The 20362-nt window shown below is 46.3% G+C and overlaps 1 protein-coding gene across 1 annotated transcript; it reads left to right on the top strand.

Annotated features, from left to right (window-relative positions):
* The first annotated feature begins 1208 nt into the window (after positions 1-1208).
* SART3 (spliceosome associated factor 3, U4/U6 recycling protein) lies at positions 1209-19787 on the top strand. Its single transcript, XM_019486679.2, has 19 exons — positions 1209-1432; positions 2460-2586; positions 3297-3401; positions 5853-6037; positions 7115-7220; positions 8371-8495; positions 8988-9143; positions 10248-10386; positions 10746-10853; positions 11268-11345; positions 11571-11629; positions 12159-12268; positions 12728-12840; positions 13300-13376; positions 13784-13949; positions 14734-15194; positions 16806-16958; positions 17881-18068; positions 18727-19787. The coding sequence occupies exons 1-19, from the start codon at positions 1235-1237 to the stop codon at positions 18905-18907; spliced, it is 2835 nt and encodes a 944-aa protein (XP_019342224.2). The 5' UTR covers positions 1209-1234; the 3' UTR covers positions 18908-19787.
* The last annotated feature ends 575 nt before the right edge of the window (positions 19788-20362 follow it).

Raw genomic sequence — 20362 nt, 5'->3', positions numbered from 1 at the left:
GCTGATGATTTGGGGGGGGGGGGGGGGGGTGTTTTGGCGGGTTCCTTTTGCCCCAGGCCTTAGTCCCAAGCTAATCGTTACCCAGTTGAAGGTGGGTGGGTGGCTGGAGGGGCAGAAGGTCATCAGAAATGATATGTTTGCTAACAAATACTATCAGGGCTCGCGGGCAGGAGTGGCGAAGCCCAGCCGTGCGTAGGGGAGAGGGTGAGATGGCCCCTGCGCTGCTGGGCCAACTAGATTTTTGCAAAAAAATTCTTTCCCTGCGAGCTTTCGGGCACCGACATCCTTCGTCAGGCACAGGAGAAAAGATTGCGTTTGCCGATACAAACGGCAGGCCATAGCACCCAACGAGTCCGTTGCTCTGGGTAAAGAGCGGAGATTAGGCTGGGATGCCTGGACAAAAGCTGCATGGGGGCACCCAAAACGCACACCTCCGCCACGGAGACGGAGACCTGACGCTGCCCGACCCAAAGTACACGTCGACACGCCAGCCTGCCAAGCGCCAGCCCCCCAGGCCTTGCGCTAAGGTCACAACCATGAGTTTGGGCAGGGATTTGTGGGCAAAATCCTTTTTGGGTCGCTCCCAAATCTTCACCATGGGGGGAGGGGGGGGGACTCTCCTGGAGAAACTGGTCTGGGCACTACCCCACTTCAAACGTGGGTTGGGCCCATTTTGACAGCAATTAGGAGCAGCTCCACAGCATCTCCAGGGTTGGGGATGGGGGCAGCTTTGTAAACGCAGGGGATCCTGGTGTGTGTCATCCCCCAACAAGGTGCTGCAGCAGTCGGGGGGACGGAGGGTGCACATACAGTGCTGATGCTTGCAAGGAATTGCCTCTGCCCCCAAAACGAGCGGGATGCGCTGAAACAGCTGGAAGCCCACTGCAGCACCAGGCCAGCTGCCTGCATTGCACAACCTGCCACACTCAACATGGCGGCTAAGCCCCGCCCCTCCCTTCCCCAGCTCCAGCCAATCCCGGCGCTGACCTTCTCGAAGGCCCCCGCGCCCTCAGGGGCTACAGGTGGCTGAACAAGTAGCCTGCCAGGATGAAACACAAGAGGAGGCCGCCGGTCCCTTTTGGGAGGCTCTTGTTTTTACAGGAGGGATCGGACGACTCCCGCAGCGGCGGCTCCTTCCCGCTCCCGCCGCCGCCTGCGGCAGCGGGGATCCTGGAGCCATCAGGCGCGCGGCGTGGCAGCCCCGCGCGGGGCAGGCGGCAGGCGGCGGCACAAGATGGCGGCGGCGGCGGGAGCTGAGGAGCCCGCGGCGGCCGCGGCCGAGGAGCAGCAGGAACGGCGGGCTGGCTCCGAGGAGGAGGAGGAGGACGATGAAGACGAGGAAGCTGGCGGCGGCGGCGACTCGGAGTCGTCGGGGGACGGCGAGGATGAGGAGAAGGAGAACGAGGCCGAGATCCAGCGGCTGGAGGAGCAGGTGGGGCCGGGCCGGGCCGGGGGGTGGCGGGTGTCCCCTCCCCTCCCCTCCCCTCCCCCCCCCCACGGCACGCGGTCTCCATGGCAACGCGCCGTAACGGTCGCACGGTCCTCGCGTGGGGGTGGCGGGAGCGCGCGGGCCCTTTCCCCTCCCCCCCACGCCTGAGGCCGACACGGTCGAGGGGGGCGTCCACGACCGCTCGAGGGTGGTAGTTGATCCCGCACGGGGCCGCGACTTCAGCCCTCCTGTCTCCAACGAAGTGTAAAAACGTCGTCTTTTTAGCTCCCCCCGGCTTAGGTGTCACTGTCGGTGGCTTCAGCGGACTGTAAAATCTTTAATCCCGGTGTCAGTGTCGCCGTTGGCGGCCGCGAGGTCATCTTGAATCCTCCCGGTGTAGGTGTCGGCGGCTTCAGCGAACTATAAAACACCGCCTTTGGCCCTCCGGGTTTAGGCGCCGCCGTCGGGGGCTTCGAGGGACTGTAAAACGCGCCCCAGCGTTGAGCTGCAAACGCAGGCGTCGTTCTTCGCTTGGCGATAAAGAACGGTTGTGATCCGACAGATCAGAAACGATCCCTTTTTTGTAAAATTGCTCGTTTTGGCTGGTTTTTGTCGGAGGAGTTGAAGCCCTCTGGTGTTTCTAGCTTACAGACGTTCATTTTTGTAGGTAGAGGTTGTTAAAAACGGGCAGACGCATTCCCCCGTTTACAGTTGAAACGACAGCCGCGGCCGGCGCTCCCGGCAGCTCGGGGAGGCTCGCGAGCCCCCGGTGAGCAAAATCTCCCTGGCGTTAAGCTGAACTGCTCGATCGGAGACCCTGTTTGAACCCGCGGCAGGTTAAGCGTAGAAGCGTTATGAAGATGTCATCGTGTTTATGTCCTTGAAGCACCTGGTATTGCTCCGCGACAGGGCAAGGACAGCAGCGCGCGGGGCCGCCGACACGTTTGTAATCTAGCCGTTCGTCTCCCCGTTTTCTGCTCCAGCGAGTAATGCTTCCTATCTGACGCCTTTTTCGCTTCCTTTCAAAAAGCTTTCGATCAACGCGTTCGACTACAACTGTCACCTGGACCTGATCAAGCTCCTCCGTCAGGAGGGAGAGCTGGTCAAGCTTCGAAGAGCTCGCCAGAAGATGAGCGAACTCTTCCCGCTCACTGAAGGTACGGGAGCTCTTGTCGCTGACGCCGTTCCCTCTGGCTTGATACCAACCCTCCTCCCTCTTCAGAAAATAAACTGTGTGTTGTGTGAAGTGTTGGGGTTCAACTTCATGAAGGGTTCACAAGACCAAATTAGGTAGACACAGTTGACTGCTCTTATGCAAATATTTTAAGCAGTAAAATCAAGTGCTGGGCATGCAGTGGCTAAAACCTTAAAATTTGTCTTTTTTCCTGAATTTACTAGTTTAAGTCGCAGAGAGCCGAAAGACTGATTTCGTTGTTTTGTTTTTGGTACTCGCAGCAGCTGTGTGTTTCCCTGCTTTGCCTTGACAGTGTTGTGGTAGTAGGGGGACCCCTTTTTAGGGACAAATGCAATCGCTCTGGCCAAGTACGTGTTGGAGTACACAGAGGGGCACCAGTTGTGGGATGGCTTCAGTTCAGGGCACAGGGAATTATGGTTCACAGCACAAGGGACCAGCTGTTCTCCTTTTAAATACAAATTTGCCCGTACGTATGGTGTCCAAATGGGTAAAAGCTGGCCAAAGGTTAGCGCAGTTCACTGTAGGTAACTGTCAGGTTTCAAGGCCTGATTTCTTTTAAAAGTAATTCTCTGCTTAGATTCTTTTTCCAGTGACATGGTAACAATCCTGCTTGTTTCTCAGGCTCTGGAATGTCCTTGGTTGATGGGGTCTGAAATGCTTGCTCTCTTACAGAAATCTGGCTGGACTGGTTAAAGGACGAGATCAGAATGGCTTCAGAAAACGCTGATCGAGAGAAGGTGTATGATTTGTTCGAGCGGGCTGTGAAAGACTATATCTGTAAGTTGCAGACACATCCTAAAAGTACATTACGTTATTGTGAACTATTCCTCCTCAATTTTTTTTTCCTGGAAGGAAGAGAGTAGCTGCTTGGAAACCCTATGTAAGGCAGTGAATTGCAGAGTCAGGCTCATACGATTGTAGACTTCAGATAGATGTTGCCAAGCAATTTGCTGCTCTTACAGGCAGGAAACAGTTAACACTGTGTTGTGGCTTTGCATTGGCTGTTTTCTGTGAAGAACTCCCTGCACCTACTGAATCCTGTATCCCATAATGAACTCTCCTTTCCTTGCTTGGGGCAAATTAGTGATTTTAAAAGGTTTATTTTCACCACCTTGTTCTTGTCTGTAGAATTGGTTTCATTAGTTACTGCTGCCTTCAGTGTGTACCTTTGTATTCTTTCGCTATAAAAGGTCTTTCAGAGTAGGGTATTGGTAGTATCACAAAGACCCTGTCCTTAAACGCCCTTGTAAGTGTCCAACCCCACTCATGCTTTGCAGCAGAGGACAGTGAGAATTCTCATTAAAAGACAGGCAGGGGTTTGGTCCTTATCTACACCTCTTTGCCAGATGGTGGCTGCTGCTACATACCTAATTAGAGCACTAACTTATTCTTTCCCTTCATTGTGGTGGAGGGTTGAATGTGCATCATCTGCGAAGTGGAGTGGCAGGTTTGGAGGTATTGGTCATGGCCCCGCAGTTAGAGTTTTCTTCAGATCTTTAATTAGACTCATTCCAGAAATCGCACACCCAGGGAGTTAAGTCCTAATTTGTCATAACTGGGTTGTTTCCAGCTAGGCAGATGGAGTTGCCTACCCAGCTCTCCTGACCTTCGTTCTGTCAAAGAACATCAACTAACTTTCTTTTAATGCTAGTTTTTTGATTGCTGTCAGACTTCACTTATGTTGCACACCCCAATTATAAAATCCTATGCAGAGGGTAACAGGAGGAAAAAAGCCACATCAGCCCTCCGTTGGCCATTGGGAAACATGGAAGTGACAGTTAACATGGCTTACCTTTAGGGATGCCCGTTGATAATTGGGAAGAAGGTAGAGAGATGATCTATAGTGGGGAAGTATTAGAGGCTGAGAAGGGGAACTGGTGAGTGGATAGCAGGTAATGTTTTGAATGACGGTTAGAGTGTTAGTGAATGGGTCTGTATCATCGTGGTGGGAGGTGGCCAGTGGTGTCCCGCTGGGTTCAATTCTTGGCCCCGTGCTGTTCAACATCTTTATCAGTGACTTAAATGAGGATGTGGAAAGCACGCTGGCCAAGTTTGCGAACAATACTAAGTGATGGGGAAAAGTGGTCACACTAGGGGATAGGATGCAGATCCAAGAAGACCTGAACAAGCTGGGAAGGTGGGCGGAGTAGAACCGGATGCAGTTCAGTAAGGATAAATGCAGAGTGCTTCATCTGGGGAGAAGTAACCAGCAACATGAATATAGGTTAGGAGGAGATGTCCTGGCCAGCATGATGGCTGAGAGGGACCTCTGGGCTATAGCTGATCACAGGATGAACATGAGCTGCCAGTACGATGCTGTAGTCAACATTGCTGATAGCATACTGGGATGCATTAGCTGATGCATTGTGAGCAGGGCTAAGGAAGTGATACTTTCTCTCTACTCGGCGTTGCTGATACCGCAGCTGGAGTCCTGTGTCCACTTCAGAAAAGATTTGGAGAATCTTGAAAGGGTCCAGAGAAGGGCCACAAGAACGATTAAGGGTCAGGAGGACAAACCTTATGGGGAAAGACTAAGGGATCTGGGACTGTTCAGCCTGGGGAAAAGAAGACTGAGGGGGGACTTGGTGGCTGTCTATAAGTATGAAAGGGGTGAATATTGGGAGCTGGGAGGAAAAACTGTTCACCAAGATGACCAGGGGAAGACAAGGATCAGTGGCCATAAACCGTTAGAGAATGGTTTCAGGTTGGAAGCAAGGAAGAACTTCTTTATGGTAAGGGCGACCAGAATCTAGAATAGACTTCCCAAGGAGGTGGTGCAGTCCCCATCCTTGGAAGTCTTCAAGAGGAGACGGGACAGACACCTTGCTGAGATAATTTGATCTCAGCCGTATTCTTGCCCAGAGCAGGCGAGTTGGACTTGAAGATCTTTCAAGGTCGCTTCCAGCCCTTAATTTCTATGACTTGCTTTCAAGGGCCTGTGCAGTCTGGCATCATTAACCTTAATTCTTATGCACTGCCCAGAAGCAAGATATAAGTGACATCTGTTGGCAGAGAAATTGCAGCTGTTGGTAGTGGGTCAAGAATGTGGCATAAATAATAATAATTTAGCTTCTCTCTCCCTCCATGGGATTGTAGTAGGATATGTTGTCAGTGCGCGCTGAAGACTGCATATATACTGTAAATATTGGGTGATACAGAAATGGGCATGGGAAGGAGGCTCTTTCTCTCCTGCCCTTTCTTTTAACATTCCTGATGGCTTTTGTTTAGGTCCTGAGATCTGGCTCGAGTATGCTCAGTATTCCATTGGGGGCATTGGACTGGAAGGAGGGATCGAGAGGGTCCGCTCGGTATTTGAAAGAGCACTGACTGCTGTTGGCTTGCATGTCACAAAGGGAGCAGCCATATGGGAGGCTTACCGGGAGTTTGAGAATGCCATCTTAGAAACAGCACAGGTAAGGTTTGGTTTTCTCCACTGTCTTACACATGAACAAATGGTGGTGTTGTAGGCCTCATGGGCGGGCGGGTGGTGGGGGTGGCACGGCTTTTCAGTAATCAGTACATCGCTGGTAAAGAAGGGCTTGTCTCCACATCTAGAGCCATTCCCAATTAACTCCAGGAATGGACACTTTTATTCAGGACTAAGCAGCCCCACACTGAGTTCATCCAGAGTTTTGGGTTTTTTTAATTCCCAAGTTAGACTATCTCAGTCCCAGCAGTTAATTTCCTTCCCCATTTTGTGTTGGCTTAGCAGTAGGGGAGAAATGGCTTGAAATGCGTGCCTTGAAGTACTATGTTTTGAAACGTTAGTGGTTTTTCCCCTTAATATTAAGCTGAATGATTCAATGCTGAGTTTCTCCCTTAACTCAGAATTGATTCATTCTTCTCTACGCTCTGTGAACTTTGGTTTTTCAGTGGGTATTTCCAGAGCACATTCTCTGAAATGTGTAAGCATGAAGCCTAAAAACAACTGTCCCACAGCTGATCAGTAATATCCTTACCCCCTTGTATGTTTACAAAAGAAGATATTGAAAGGGAATTGCTTGCCAGATGCTTATATATATTGAAATGGAGTAATTGGGGAACAGGTGTTAAAGAATTGAGACTACAGTCAGAATTGTCAGGGGGGTTGGAAATGTTAAGAGGCCTCATTTGGTATGTGATCTTCAGGGTTTATTCAACCGGGTTAGGAACTGGCTGTTGCTGCCATTGAATTGGTGAATTGCTGTGATCATGTCTCCATTTCTTAAAGTCCTGTAGCAGGCCTTGGTAGAATGCCTTTCATCATTTGAAAAGTGACTTACAAATAATCCCTATGTTCTTGAGGAGCAAAGCTTCTTGCCTTTGGCCCTCCTTGCTGAGCAGCTTGTCTTGTGAGCTTATAATACTGTCAAACACAACACCCGTTTGCTCTATCTGCCTTTTAAAGCAAGTGTTGTCATTTGGCTCTCAGGTTCAAGTGCACATGGGGTTATTGTGGTAGCTCCTGGCTTGGAGGGAGTTGAGTAATGCCTGGGATTTTTTGTTTGCAGCCAGCACCTGGCAGCATTCCAACCCCCGAGCAGCAGCAGACTCTGCGTGAACAGCTTGAGAAGATCCACACGCTGTTCAGGCGCCAGCTGGGAATCCCACTGCTAGGTAAGAGCACGCAGGCTTGGATAAGGCCACAGCCCTCCTGATGGTTGGGCAGTGACTCTGCCACTGACTTCTCTTGTGTTGCTGTGCTGTGTTGTCCTAAGGGTCCTGTAATACCTCAGGGCTTCTTGAAAAACCTTTTTGGGCCCTTTTTTAGGGAACACTGTGCCTGTGAATTACAACCATGTTTTTTCAGCACGCCTGGAAATAAAAACTGCCAAAACCCCCTTTTCCTGTACATGCTGTGGAATAACAAGGGTTGCACAATTAATTTAGTAGCCAATTACCAAACAAGGCAGGCACAGAGAACCTGTGGTGACTGGCATTTGTGTTAGATCCTGGATTGATGGCTGATAACAATCTTAGCTTCTGACATTTCATTTAATTACCAAGAGAGGTGGTGATTGTCAGGCTTTCACTTCCTGCCCTCCTTACTCCCTTCCCTGAATGTCTGCTTTGTAGTCCTGAGCAAGCACACACACGCACAGAGTTCTCTTACTCTGATTTGCACATGGAAACAATTTGGCTTGTTCTTTCTGTCCCTGAAAGCCTCGGGGAAATCCTGCTGTTTGTGTTTTAAAGCAATTTAAGAACATAAGCGTTGCTATCCTGATTCAGACAAAAGAACCAGCTAACCCCTTATCCTATCTCTAACACTGGCAAGTAGCGGATGTTTTAGAAGAAGGCTCAGAAACTGAGCACATGTAGAAACGGTCCATCTCCCAGTCAACACAAGTTGGTTACATGTTTAATAGTCCCTGATGGACATGCCCTTCACAAATCTTTCTAACCCCCGCCCCCCCCCCCTTTTTTTTTAAAGTCCAGTTATACAAGTGGCCTCTACAGCTTCCTTCTGTCATGAGTTTGAATTGGAATGTATTGTACACAATAGGATGATATAGGTGGGGGGACAGTCCTACTTTGCACAGGGGGTTGGACTAGATGACCTCCTGATCTCCCTTCCAACCCCAGTTTTCTACAATCCTATGACAATAACTGTTCCCAAGTCCTTTAGCCCTGTGGGTTTATGGTGGCTCAGCTAAGCTGCATCTCAATCTTGGTGTAATTGCATGAGAGCATCAAAACATGGGAAGTTGAATTCAGACTTACTTGAAGTGTCAGTCACCAAAATTCCTTGCGTGTATGTTACTAGATATGGAAACCACCTATGCTGAATATGAGGAATGGTCAGAAGATCCGATACCGGAAGCGGTAATAAAGAACTACAAGAAAGCCCTGCAGCAGTTGGAAAAGTGTAGACCGTATGAAGAGGCCTTGGTAACTATTTTAAACCTGCATTGTTTTGATGCTAAGAATTACTACTACTTCCTGGTTTTTCCAAACAAACACTGAAGGGAAATAATGATGTAACAATATTCCAAAAGCCCTTCTTGGGAGTAAGCCATGCGCAAGAAACTTCCTGGCTACCACTCTTGTTTAAGGTGCAATTGCAAGTATTGTTGCAGCTTGAAATAGATTGTCTAACCAGTGAAACCTGCATCAAGGATACATTTACAGTACAAATAAAGTCACAGGAATTCTGCTTGGTTTTCAGCCCCTCCAGGTGTACTAGTCTAGTTGGGGTAGACAGGTGGCTCTGAGCAGTCCCAGAGTCTGTGAAAATTGAAGGGTCAAATCCAGTTCCTCTACACACAACTTTCTTGGACCCACTGAATCCAGCTCGGGGCCTGTTTGGATTTGGGGTTGATATGCTTTGTTCCATGCATAGCCTAAATCACTGTCCTTTCTGTATTCTTGACTGCTTTCTAGCTCGTGGCGGAGACCCCAAAGCTAGCTGAATATCAAGCCTACATTGACTTCGAAATGAAAGTGGGTGATCCGGCTCGCATTCAGCTGATCTATGAACGTGCACTGGCTGAGAATTGCCTTGTGCCAGACCTGTGGGCTCGTTATAATCAGTATTTGGTAAGGAAAGCAAAAATATGATGTGTTTTCTGCTTTATAGCTTTAATGTAGGGTCCATAAACCCAGCCACAGATTTTGCCTCTGCCTCTGTTTCCATACTTGGATAAGTTGGCTAACCAGCTGCTTGTATCTATGAAGTTTCTATCAGTATCCTCACTTTTCTTTTTCCATATGATAATGTATTTACTGGTCAAACGTGTGATCCAGTTTGGTAGAGTAAAACCATTACTGCCTCCTGTCCCTGTCCAAAGGTTTCTACTGCTGCTTACATAACAGGAATCCCTTCAAGGGTCTGTACCCTGACCTAGAATGTCCTGCAGGGGCCTTTCCTACTTCCAACAGCTCTTGTCTTTCCAGCAGTATCTAGTCACTGCAGAGCTAACCCAGAACTGAGTTTCTGGCTTGTCCAGTGCCAGCCACAGTGCAGGTTACCATGTCTTTGCTGATACTGCACTTGGCCATCCCAGAAAAACACTGTTCTTTCTGCTGCTGTAAGTAAAGTTATTGGCCTGAGGAAAAGCAGCATCTGGGTTCTGACCTCTCTCTTGGCATGAGCCATCTAGCCTGGGTTGAAAACACTAGTAAACTTGGGAGCAGGTAGGTGCTCAGGATAGTTCTGCAGGGAAGACCTCCCTCCAGTGAGCTGTTTATTTTTCCTTTGGCTGCCTCTAAGGTGGTAGAGTAAGTTTAGCTTTTGGGGGAGGTACACCACGTCCCTTCAAAGGGCTGTCCTACCCTGAGATAATAGAGCTTTTTCTCCTCCGTGTACTTCACGAGAGATTAAACCTTGAATGAATTACAGAGATCTCATTATAGCTGACTACGTAAGAGAATTGATTAGTAGGAGGTTATTTGGTAGTATTGATGTAACCTGTCCTGCCAAAGTGCTTATCCTTTCCTCATCTAAGCTGGTCAGTCAACCTCCAGGGCTTCATATTTTTTGCCATTCCAAGTATTTCTCTCCTTTTTTTATATATCCAATCAAAATGTTCTGCTTCTGAAAGCATTGAATTTTTGTAATCTTGCATTTGTCTGGGATGCTGTCCAGTGAGTAGGAGCAATGTGCTATTGTAAAGCCTTGGATTAATTCTGTGATTGTTTTAGGATCGGCAGTTGAAAGTAAAAGAGCTGGTGCTCTCAGCACACGATCGGGCTGTTAGGAACTGTCCCTGGACTGTTGGGCTGTGGATCCGGTACCTCTTAGCTATGGAACGGCACAGAGTTGGTCACAGGACTATTTCTGGTAAAGAAATACTGTTATAAATTGGCCCCTGTTTCCTGAATGCAGAACTAGCTTCCAGTATGTTGGACTAGGAAATGGTGTGTGTGGAGAATGGCAACGTGCAGTATCTTACAAGGAATCAAAACCATTTTCATCTCTTAAAGTAGGGTTCATGGAACATAGCTAGCTAATCCCTTTTTAGTAGAGTCTGTTCTCTGGAATAACTTCCTTCTTAAGCATAGAAATTACCATTTCAGTTCGGCAGTGTGCAATTATGGATGTAATGAAACCTGCTTATCTTTGTCTCCCTCTTTCTGTGTCTTTAGTTATTGGTAAATCAAATAAAAACAGACATGTATTGCTTTGTTTTTTTTCCTTAGATATCTTTGAAAAGGCTTTGAATGCTGGTTTTATACAGGCTATGGATTATGTGGAAATATGGCAGGCATATCTAGATTACCTAAGAAGAAGGGTGGATTTCACACAAGGTAATTGTATATAAATAAATCAGAATGCTAATCTGGGGAGCTTCTAGAAATAGTAATATTCTTTGTACTCTTCTTAAAGAGTCTCTAATGATTCTTGCCTTTGAGATGTTACCAAAAAATTACTTCCTCCCCAGTTTTTTTTTTTAATAAGTATAAAGTATAATTTTTGCAGGTTGTTGCAAGGCAAGAATAAATTACTGTGCCCCAAAACATACTAATGTATTTAGATTTCACGTGGCCTTTGGCATACTGAGTGTAAAAGCACAATGGTACTTGCAGCAGTGAAAAATGCTTTTATAGAAATAAACTTTTGGTGACATTGGATTTCTCTGCATAGGCATTAGTGAAGAATCTCCAGTAGATTAAAGGTGTCCGTTTTAAGGTCCAGTTATGTTTCTTTGTATTTTTCTAAAGACTCAAGTAAAGAATTAGAAGAGCTGAGGTCTGCTTTTGCCCGTGCTGTGGAATATTTAAAGCAGGAAGTGGAAGAGCGTAAGTGAAAACATTTGAAATGTTTCTTTCTTTCCGGTACGGTACGGCTTATTTCCTATTCTGAATGATTTTTTTGGAGGCTGTGTTGTATGGACTTTCATGTACTAGATCGCTAGTCTGGCCCACAATCGTATGAACTGTAAAATGCAAATGTGTTACAATAGCTTGTTTATGAATTCATCTATTTAAAAATGTCTTAAATGAATCTTTACTTTTTATCTGAAGGTTTTAGTGAAAGTGGGGATCCATCCTGCACTATAATGCAGAACTGGGCAAGAGTTGAGGTAATCTTTTCCATCAGTTTATTGTACTTAAATGTATTTGGTTACTGGGATGTTTTTGGGGTTTTTTTCCATACTGCCCTTAGATATGTATGTGCGCTCTTTACCATTGGACGCACACGTCGCAGTGACCTGAATAGATGAGGTTTTCACCTTTTTACCATCATGACTCTTCCAAACTGATGAACCCCTAGTTGGGGCCTCTCCTGTTTTTCAAATTAAGGAACTAAAGAGAAATGTTTTCAAGTTTCAGTCTGTTCTTTAAAGGAATTTTTTATTATGAGGAATAACAATGAAATGAAAAAGAGAAAATCAGAAATACTTATAGCCTTTTTATTTGCCTGCAAACCAAAGGCCATGATCAAGATAAGAACTGCTCTGTGTAGAAAGGCTGTCTGTGAATGTTAATGACACAAGAGAGAGGTGCAGTTAAAAAGCTGGAGAAATGCACCATTATAGTGTTGTTCATTTTAAGACATAGTTCTAAACTACATCAAATATTTTTAACACTCCTTTTTTCTTCTTTCTTCAGGCTCGCCTTTGTAACAACATGCAGAAGGCCAGAGAGCTCTGGGACAGTATTATGACTAAAGGGAATGCCAAATATGCCAATATGTGGCTAGAGTATTATAACCTAGAGAGGTAAGGACTCAGGGTAACACACACCTTAATTAATCTCTCAGCTGCTAGTTTCCTCATAATATGCTTAAGTCTGTATTTCCCAACCAGTGTGCCGCGGCACAAAAGTGTGCCATCAGAAATGAACAGACGTGCTGTGGAACTTTGCCATGGCAATGAGCTACAATAGGTATGAGGATGGGGAATGCCTTAACAGGTGTGCCACAGAAAATTTTTATTAATGTAAGTGTACCTTGGGCTGGAAAAGGTTGGGAAGCACTGGCTTAAGGTGAATGCGCACGATTAACATGTAGAAAATGCCTGTAGAGATTGTCTTAGTGACGCTACGGCATCTTCCCCAAAGTGTTATAAAGATGGATCCTGTGTTTTACCTGGGGAAATAGGATGTAATCACTCCCTCATCTGTTTTATGATTGGTATGGGGAGAATATGCTCTTTACTGTCTTACAATCCCTTCTATAGGGCACATGGAGATACCCAGCACTGCCGGAAGGCCTTGCATCGGGCTGTACAGTGCACAAGTGACTACCCTGAGCATGTGTGTGATGTGCTGCTCACTCTTGAGAGGATAGAAGGTAAGTTCACCTTTAAATGGCACCTCTTACTTGGTTTGCTGAGTCAAATGATAAGGCACTGTGGGTAGAACACATGTAGTGCACACTGAGGTAATGAAGCCCTGGGTTGTTCCAATATATAGTGCGCTTGTTTGAACCTTTAAACTTCAGAAATGAGACCTCCACTTTGAGTGACCTTCTTTGCAGGAAAAATGCATTAGTGTGAGCCCACTGTGACCAGTGAGATTCTTTCCTTTGAGTTCAGAAGGGTTTGTATCACATGCAATAGATTTCCATTGTGTTTGCTTTTTGAACTGACCCTTTTAAAGGTCATTAGTTACATGTGTGCTTCCATTACATTGTGTCTCATGGCAGGTAGTACCAAGGGATGTGTAGAGAGGTCTCATTCCTGATTTTTAGCAGGTGTATGTGTTAAATTATGGCAGGTTAAAAAAATAATCAAATTTTGATATTCTCTAGGTACTTTAGAAGACTGGGATGCAGCTGTTCAGAAGACTGAAAACAGACTAGCTCGGGTTAATGAACAAAGAGCAAAGGTCAGAATTTTTTCAATACGGTTTAAGGAAACAATATGAAATAATTATTCCAAGGTCAGCTTTACATGGTGTTTAGGTTTCCCTTATCAGCTTCCCCAGATGATCTTGGGTTGTAGTCAAGACTAATACCCCCCAAAATACCCTTCAGTTTATTGATATGGCCAGTTTCTTCTAGATTTGGACTGTTAGCTAATCTTGAACCTTTTTATAAATGTCAACTTGGCATTTAAATCTGTAGGAACAAGCAGTTGAGATGGATGTAAAGTGTCTGTCCTGCTACTTCTGTGACTTTAGAGCTGGGTGGAAGAAGCTCACTGCCATAGATACTCATGCTGTGCTTCTAGAAAGTGTGTCAGAGAAGCTCCCTGCAGGCTGTGGTGACTCAAAAAACTCTTAAATGCTTCCAGGCTGCCGAGAAGGAGGCTGCTCTTGCCAAGCTGGAAGAGGAAAAAGCTGAACAGCGGAAGCAGGCTCGGGCTGAGAAGAAGGCTTCAAAAAAGGCTAAAAAAACTAAGTCTGGAGAGAAGCGCAAAGCTGAGGATGATGATGATGGGGAGTGGGGCCAGGAGGAAGGTGAGACCACAGCAGATGCCTTTTCACACTTAAGGTAGTAGGATGGTTTGTGGTTTCCTTGCAGTCAGGGTTGAGGAAGTGCTACACTGGGGTCTGTTTATTTGGTAACTCAGGTCTGTTGTGTTGAGAGTTCAGTGCTTCTCCATCAGCCTGCTTGTCCCCTTAGGTCACAAAACTCAACGCTAGGTGAACACCTAAGTTGCTTCTTTTGTTAGAAAAGTAAATTAACAACGAACGCCGACTATAAGAGACTTTTTATAACAGGTGAACATTAATTATCCAAGCCCATTCTTTCCTTCCTGTTTAGATATGTTCTCCAAGCTAGTCACACCTGAGCTGCTGCTCTAAATACTTGAAGTGGAAACCAGACTTCTCTTGGGACTCTCTTTCCCCTAATTCCTATGTGGAGGGGAATTCCTCTTATTCAGGATGGCTTCAGATGGCTGCTTTGTCTCTCTCAATGAATGAGACCAGCTTGGTGTTGGGCAAGGGAAAGCCACGTGCATATGCAGAATTATAATTTTATTGAGACAGGAAGTGGGGAAAGTTAACTGCTGACCTTGTGTCCCTTAAAAGTCTTTTTCTGGTTTGATCCTGTAGTCCTTGTCATTCTGTTGAAGCTATATAGTTAAGGGATGGACTTCTCTTGTCTGTAGGACCTGATCTTGCATGTCCAGCTCCTGCTTCTGTAGATCAGGCTGTTAAAGGGAGGTGTATAAGCTGTGGGTAGGGGGAGGTCTGGAAATGATTAAACTTTCTAGAAAAACTTTGTTTCACTAAACAGTTGAGCAGCCCAGCAAGAGACACAAGGGAGATGGTGAAGCTATGCTTGCTGATGAAGAGGGAGAAGATATGGAGGTAGAATCTGGGCTGTTTGGAAGAAGTGCACCTACTAGGGCAGATCCTCTATCTAAACAGAAGGAAAAGGCAGCCACCAGCCGAAAAGAAGCCCCCAAAATTCTCCACGACAGTAACAAAGATAACGTCACGGTTTTTGTCAGCAACCTGTCCTACAGCATGACCGAGCCAGAAGCGAAACTGAAGGAGCTCTTTGAGAGCTGCGGGGAGATGGCAGAAGTCCGTCCTGTGTTCAGTAACAAAGGGCTTTTCCGGGGCTACTGCTACGTGGAATTCATGGAAGAAAAATCTGCTCTGAAGGCCCTTGAAATGGATCGCCGAGTGGTGGAGGGGAGGCCGATGTTTGTCTCTCCCTGCATTGACAAAAACAAGAATCCAGACTTTAAGGTATGAGACTTTAGTATTTGAATAAGGAACAGCAGAGATGGGATTGCCTAGTACAATTAGCAGCATGTCTACTCTCTTCCAGAATTTCTCTGAGCATTAACTTCTTTGAGCCATCGGTCCAGAAGTTACACAGACAAACACGGGATGTGTTGAAAGCACCGTGGTAGCGCTGTCAGTAGCACAGTAGATGGCCCGTCAAAGCCATCTTGTGACATTGTGGATCTTGGTGCTTTCAACCACCTTGCATCGCCGTGGAAGGAGTGTAGGACCCCACTCCCATGTAGCGGGGACAGTGGTGACTCCAGATCTTAGTCCAGTTACAGGCATCTAAGGGAGATCCTATTCTACTATGCTGGAGTCCCTAAAAAACTATGGATGCTAAAGCCTGGTGATTCCTCTTCAGTTTCTCATGACTTGGTCTTAATGCAGCATTGAAAGTGCATCACAAAAGTAGAGGGGTAAAACTTGTGTAGCCATGTTCATCTAAAAAGCAAAAGCAGTCAGTGTGGTAGATGCAATATCTTTTTATTAGACCAGCTAGATAGTTGCAAAAAAAATTGTTTGAAAGCTTTCAGGCTCATACACCCTTCCTCAGGCGAAGGAGAATGCAAAGATTGTAAAATTTCTCCCAGATAGAAATGAAACTTCATATTGCATAGGAGAGCTGGAGGGTGGTGTGAGTTCTTCTGGCTGGAAAAGTTCATTTTATGTAAATTGGGCTTGGATGAAAGAGCAGTCTGTTTATCTCAAAGGTGTCTGATGGCAAGCAGGATGTTGAATTATGCTTCTTTCTTGTTAAGATGTTTCATATTTCATAGGAGTACTGGTGATGGAAAGGTTCTCCTGGGCAAGGAAGTTCTGTTGTGTTCAGGCTGCCCTGCAACTATGCAAATTTGGCTCAAAACAAAAGGCTGGAGCAGGGGTGTTGGTATCCAGGCCTCAGGCTGTTGAATTTTGCTTCTGTCTTGTACAGTGATTAATTTTTCATTTCAAAACAGCTGATTATGAAGCTTTCCGTGTTTCAGGGATAAAGGTTGGAGCAGTGTTGGTCTAAAAAGCAAAAGCAGTGAGCATGGTAGAGGCAATATCTTTTATTAGACCAACTAAATAGTTGCAAAAAAAATTCTTTATTTGCAATCACAAAAGTAGATGCATTTATGGGACTTGAGCAGGATGGAGTAGGATCACGTTTAGATGCTGGGTACCACTTAGATGCCTGATGGGAGGAATAGGATCTTGGCCCAAGGTGTATCACTGGAGCTCATAGTTTTCAGCTTTAATGGGGCATCAGACACGATTTTCTATAGAAAGACACTTGAGTTGTAGCAGGGAGGGAAGGGATCCCCTGTACTGGATGCAGGCACTGTCGTGTTGTGGGGACTGTGGGTTCAGCAGTTTGCTTTCTGTCACCAGCTCTGTCTGGGAAATGCATACCTATTAATTGTGTGGCTGTGGGACCCAGCAGCTCCAACCAGGACTGGGGGCCATTTTTTTTTCAACTCGAGCCCAGAAGAAAGTTTCCAGACACATTTCAATATTTAATGGCTTGTGAGGTTGGCTTGAGTCGGACACGAGTTCTGAGTGTCTCATGTCCCTTTTCCTCTAACCTAGGTGTTCAGATACAGCACCGCTCTGGAGAAGCATAAATTGTTCATCTCTGGTTTGCCTTTCTCCTGCACTAAAGAGGAGCTGGAAGAGATGTGTAAAGCCCATGGAAATGTGAAGGACATTAGGCTGGTCACTAATCGAGCTGGAAAACCCAAGGTAAGTGTCCAGTAATGCACCATCACCATGAATCTGAATTTTAGAAGACCCTACAAAGGCACAACTCTTCATTTGAGTCCAAAAGGTTGGTTTGTGCTTTAAAATTAAACCGTACAAGGTCTCGTTACAAAGACTTTTTTTGTAATTCGGTGGCCTTGATGGTTTACTAATTCTTAAAGTACATGGTCAGTAGGCCAGTGTGAATCAGCTAGTATTCCTTTCCGATTCGGCTGATTCGGGGGACAGTGATTTGAATCACTGATTTGAAATCACTGTCCAGATTTGATTCAGCTGAATCTTCGAATCAACCAGACCAGGCCCATCCCCTGCCCGCTCTCTTAGCCCAGCAATGGCTGCCCTGCCTGCCCCAGCCCCCGGTTCTTTGAAAAAAATAAAGCCCCGGCTCAGCAGGTGCTGCTGGGTGGGGGTGATCCCCACTGTCCCACGCTGCACGGGGGGCTCTGCACGAGCCCTGCATCCCTCCTTCCCCGCTCCCCCAGCCCCCTCATGGGTGCCCTGCCCGGGCCAGCTCTGGTCCTTTAAGAAAAAAAAACATAAAAAGACCCTGGGAGTTACGGCTTTATCAATTCGGACCCTTAAATTGGTCCCGATTTGATTTGGATTCGGAGATTTGGCCACTGAATCAGGCCGAATCTCCTCTGAATCGAATCATCACCCGAAGCTTTGCACAGCCCTAATGGTCAATATTTGCAAGTGAATTAGCAAAGCTTTGCCCTGCAAACTGGCAGGGAGCTTTGAATTCTAGAGCACCCCATCAGTTTTGACATGAAGGGTGGGACTTCATCTCAGCCACGTTTCAGGTCTACAGCTTTTCTATGGCTCTCCTCCCAGTCGACTGAGTTCTTTGCAAGGCTTGTGCAGCAGATGCATGCTGAAACCAACTGGGCTTGCCTTGTTTTAGGGCCTAGCTTACGTGGAATTTGAAAATGAAGCGCAGGCCTCACAGGCTGTCTTGAAAATGGATGGCTTGACCATTAAAGACCATGTCATCAAGGTGGCAATCAGCAACCCGCCTCGCCGGAGACTGCCTGACAAACCTGAGGCAGAGAGAGCTTCGCAACTGGCAGTACCACGGCAGATCTATGGAGCGTAAGTATTCCTGGGGGTACACAGAAGGCATTGGGTTTCCTAGCGAGGGCAGTTGGGCTGTTTGTTAAGGACATGCCTGCCTGGAAGGTGTTGCACAATGAGCTTCGTTAGCGATGGAGTGGCTGGCTCTCAGTGTTGATGGTGGGGTGTAGGTACAATCTCCTCTAGGTCGCCAGTTCAAAACCAGCCCAGTAGCAATTTAATTACTGGTTGTTGGTCATTTTGTGCTCTGAAGTGGATGTCAGAGAGCCTGAAGTGCTCTGGGTTACCTTTTTATTGTGCACTTCTGGCAAATTGGCTAGGGTTTGGAAGAGGTAGGAAGACCCAGATCGCTTTCTTCTGTACAGAAACTTCCACTGATTAGGGTTGAGGGCAGCACTGGCAGGCAGAGGTGATGCTGCTGCTGCTTTGTAGTAACGACAAAATAGGAGACTTTGGTCTCTGTTTGAAGTGGGCAGGCTGCTATCTTTGAACCTGCATTAAATAATTTGCTTCAAAAGGCAACAAAAATGTGCGTGCGCTGCTTGGGACTGAAACGAGTGAGAAAAGACGTGGATGTAGGTGAACAAAGCTGTTTCTCCTCCTTGGACTGTGTGCGCAGAGCTCACCCCCACGAAAGCCGTGCCATTTTGAACATGCCTTTTTTTTTTCCCCATAGAAGGGGTAAGGGAAGAACTCAGCTCTCCATGATGCCGCGTGCGCTGCAGCGCCAGAGCAACCCTCCGCCCAAGGCAGAGAATGGGATGGTCCAGAATTCACCAGCAACTTCATCTGTGTCCCCCGAGGAGCCGAAAAGCATGTCCAACGCGGACTTCGCCAGGATGCTGCTGAAAAAGTGAGCAGAGGTCTGCAGTCAGCAAGTCTGGTAAAATGTGAAATGCCTTTTTGGAAGCCATGTTGTGTCCTTACTTACACTAACAAGAGAAACAGCCAGTCGCAATCCCATGTAAATACTACTTTGGACTCTTCGTTCACCAAGATCCGACACGAGGGTGGTACAATTCCAGTCTTTTTTTTTTTTTTCCCCTGATTCTGAAAGCAGAGTTTTGTGTGTTCTGGTAAAATGGCTTTAAATGATCCCTCATATTGAGGGTAACTGGGGGGGAAATACTCACGTTACAGGCTGGGTACGCTCGCAAGTTTTATGGTGCGTTTTTTACTTTTTTAAGAATGAGCTGTTAAGCAAAAGCTTCGATGCTTTGACTGCAGAGCTCCACTGGGCATGGGTTCAGTTTGTGATGGCAGGTGGCCTCCCTAGCATCTAGTCCTTTTTTTTTCCCCCCCACCCCTGCCACACACCAACTTATTTCAGAAGTCCTGACCCCATCCATCTCTTTCCATGTAAAAAAGCTGAAAATGGCAGAATGCTAGGAATTTCACCACAATGGCCTATTTTAGTACCGGGGTGGGAGTTATATATATAACGTATTCAGTTTTATGTTCTGCTCAAGCTGGTCTGTTTTTATATTGTGTATTTGTAAATGACATTCAGACCCTTATTTTTAAGTGTCATAAACATGACTAGAGCTGGTAACTGTTTCATGTCCAAGCTGTATATTCTGCTGCCGTGGATCATATTATGTTTCGTTTACTGAAGAACTTCCCCCGTCGCCAGTTGGTTTCTGTACGGTTTCAACTCCTCGGATTCTGTTTTGTACACAATGTGAAGTGCAAGCTCAAGTTTCTTCTTGGTTTATTAAACTAAAATTCTCAAATGTTTTCTATAAATACTGTCACTTCTGTTTCAACCCGGGTGGCTGATTTGCACTTTCGGTATAACAGCTGCATGCGTTGCCTCAAGTGAGAAGGCTCCACACCATGCCCCTCCTGTGTTTAAATAGCTCGCTCTGACTGTATGTATCCTTCCCATCTTCAGTGATCAGTTTGGTGAGGCAGTTTAATGAGAGCAAGTCATCCTCATGTACTGTGGTATGCTACCTTTGAGAACTACTTTATCTATGAGTGGGGTCAAGGGGAAAGCATCCTGTGCTGCCAGCACTGTGGTGAATAAATAGCATTTTTTTGGTATTCTTCAATTTGCTTATTGAATTATTTTGGGAAAAAAATGAGTTGCATCCACAAGCCTCAGAGCATCTCCAGTAGAGATGTCAAGTACAGATAACCCCCACTTAGCACTCTTAACTGGCTCCTGAAAAACCGAGCGCTAAGTGGAATAGTATTAAGCAAAACCTGCTGCCAGCTGTATGCCTGTGAGCGTTACATTATAATGAAACTCGCTGAGCACTAAGGGGAATCGGGTATCCATGTAAAACGAGCATTATAGCGAAATAGCC

This window comes from Alligator mississippiensis, chromosome 10 (assembly GCF_030867095.1).
Source record: "Alligator mississippiensis isolate rAllMis1 chromosome 10, rAllMis1, whole genome shotgun sequence".
Classification (NCBI taxonomy): Eukaryota; Metazoa; Chordata; order Crocodylia; family Alligatoridae; genus Alligator; species Alligator mississippiensis.
Note: the sequence above shows the minus strand (reverse complement) of the source record. Positions and strands in the feature narration are given on the sequence as shown.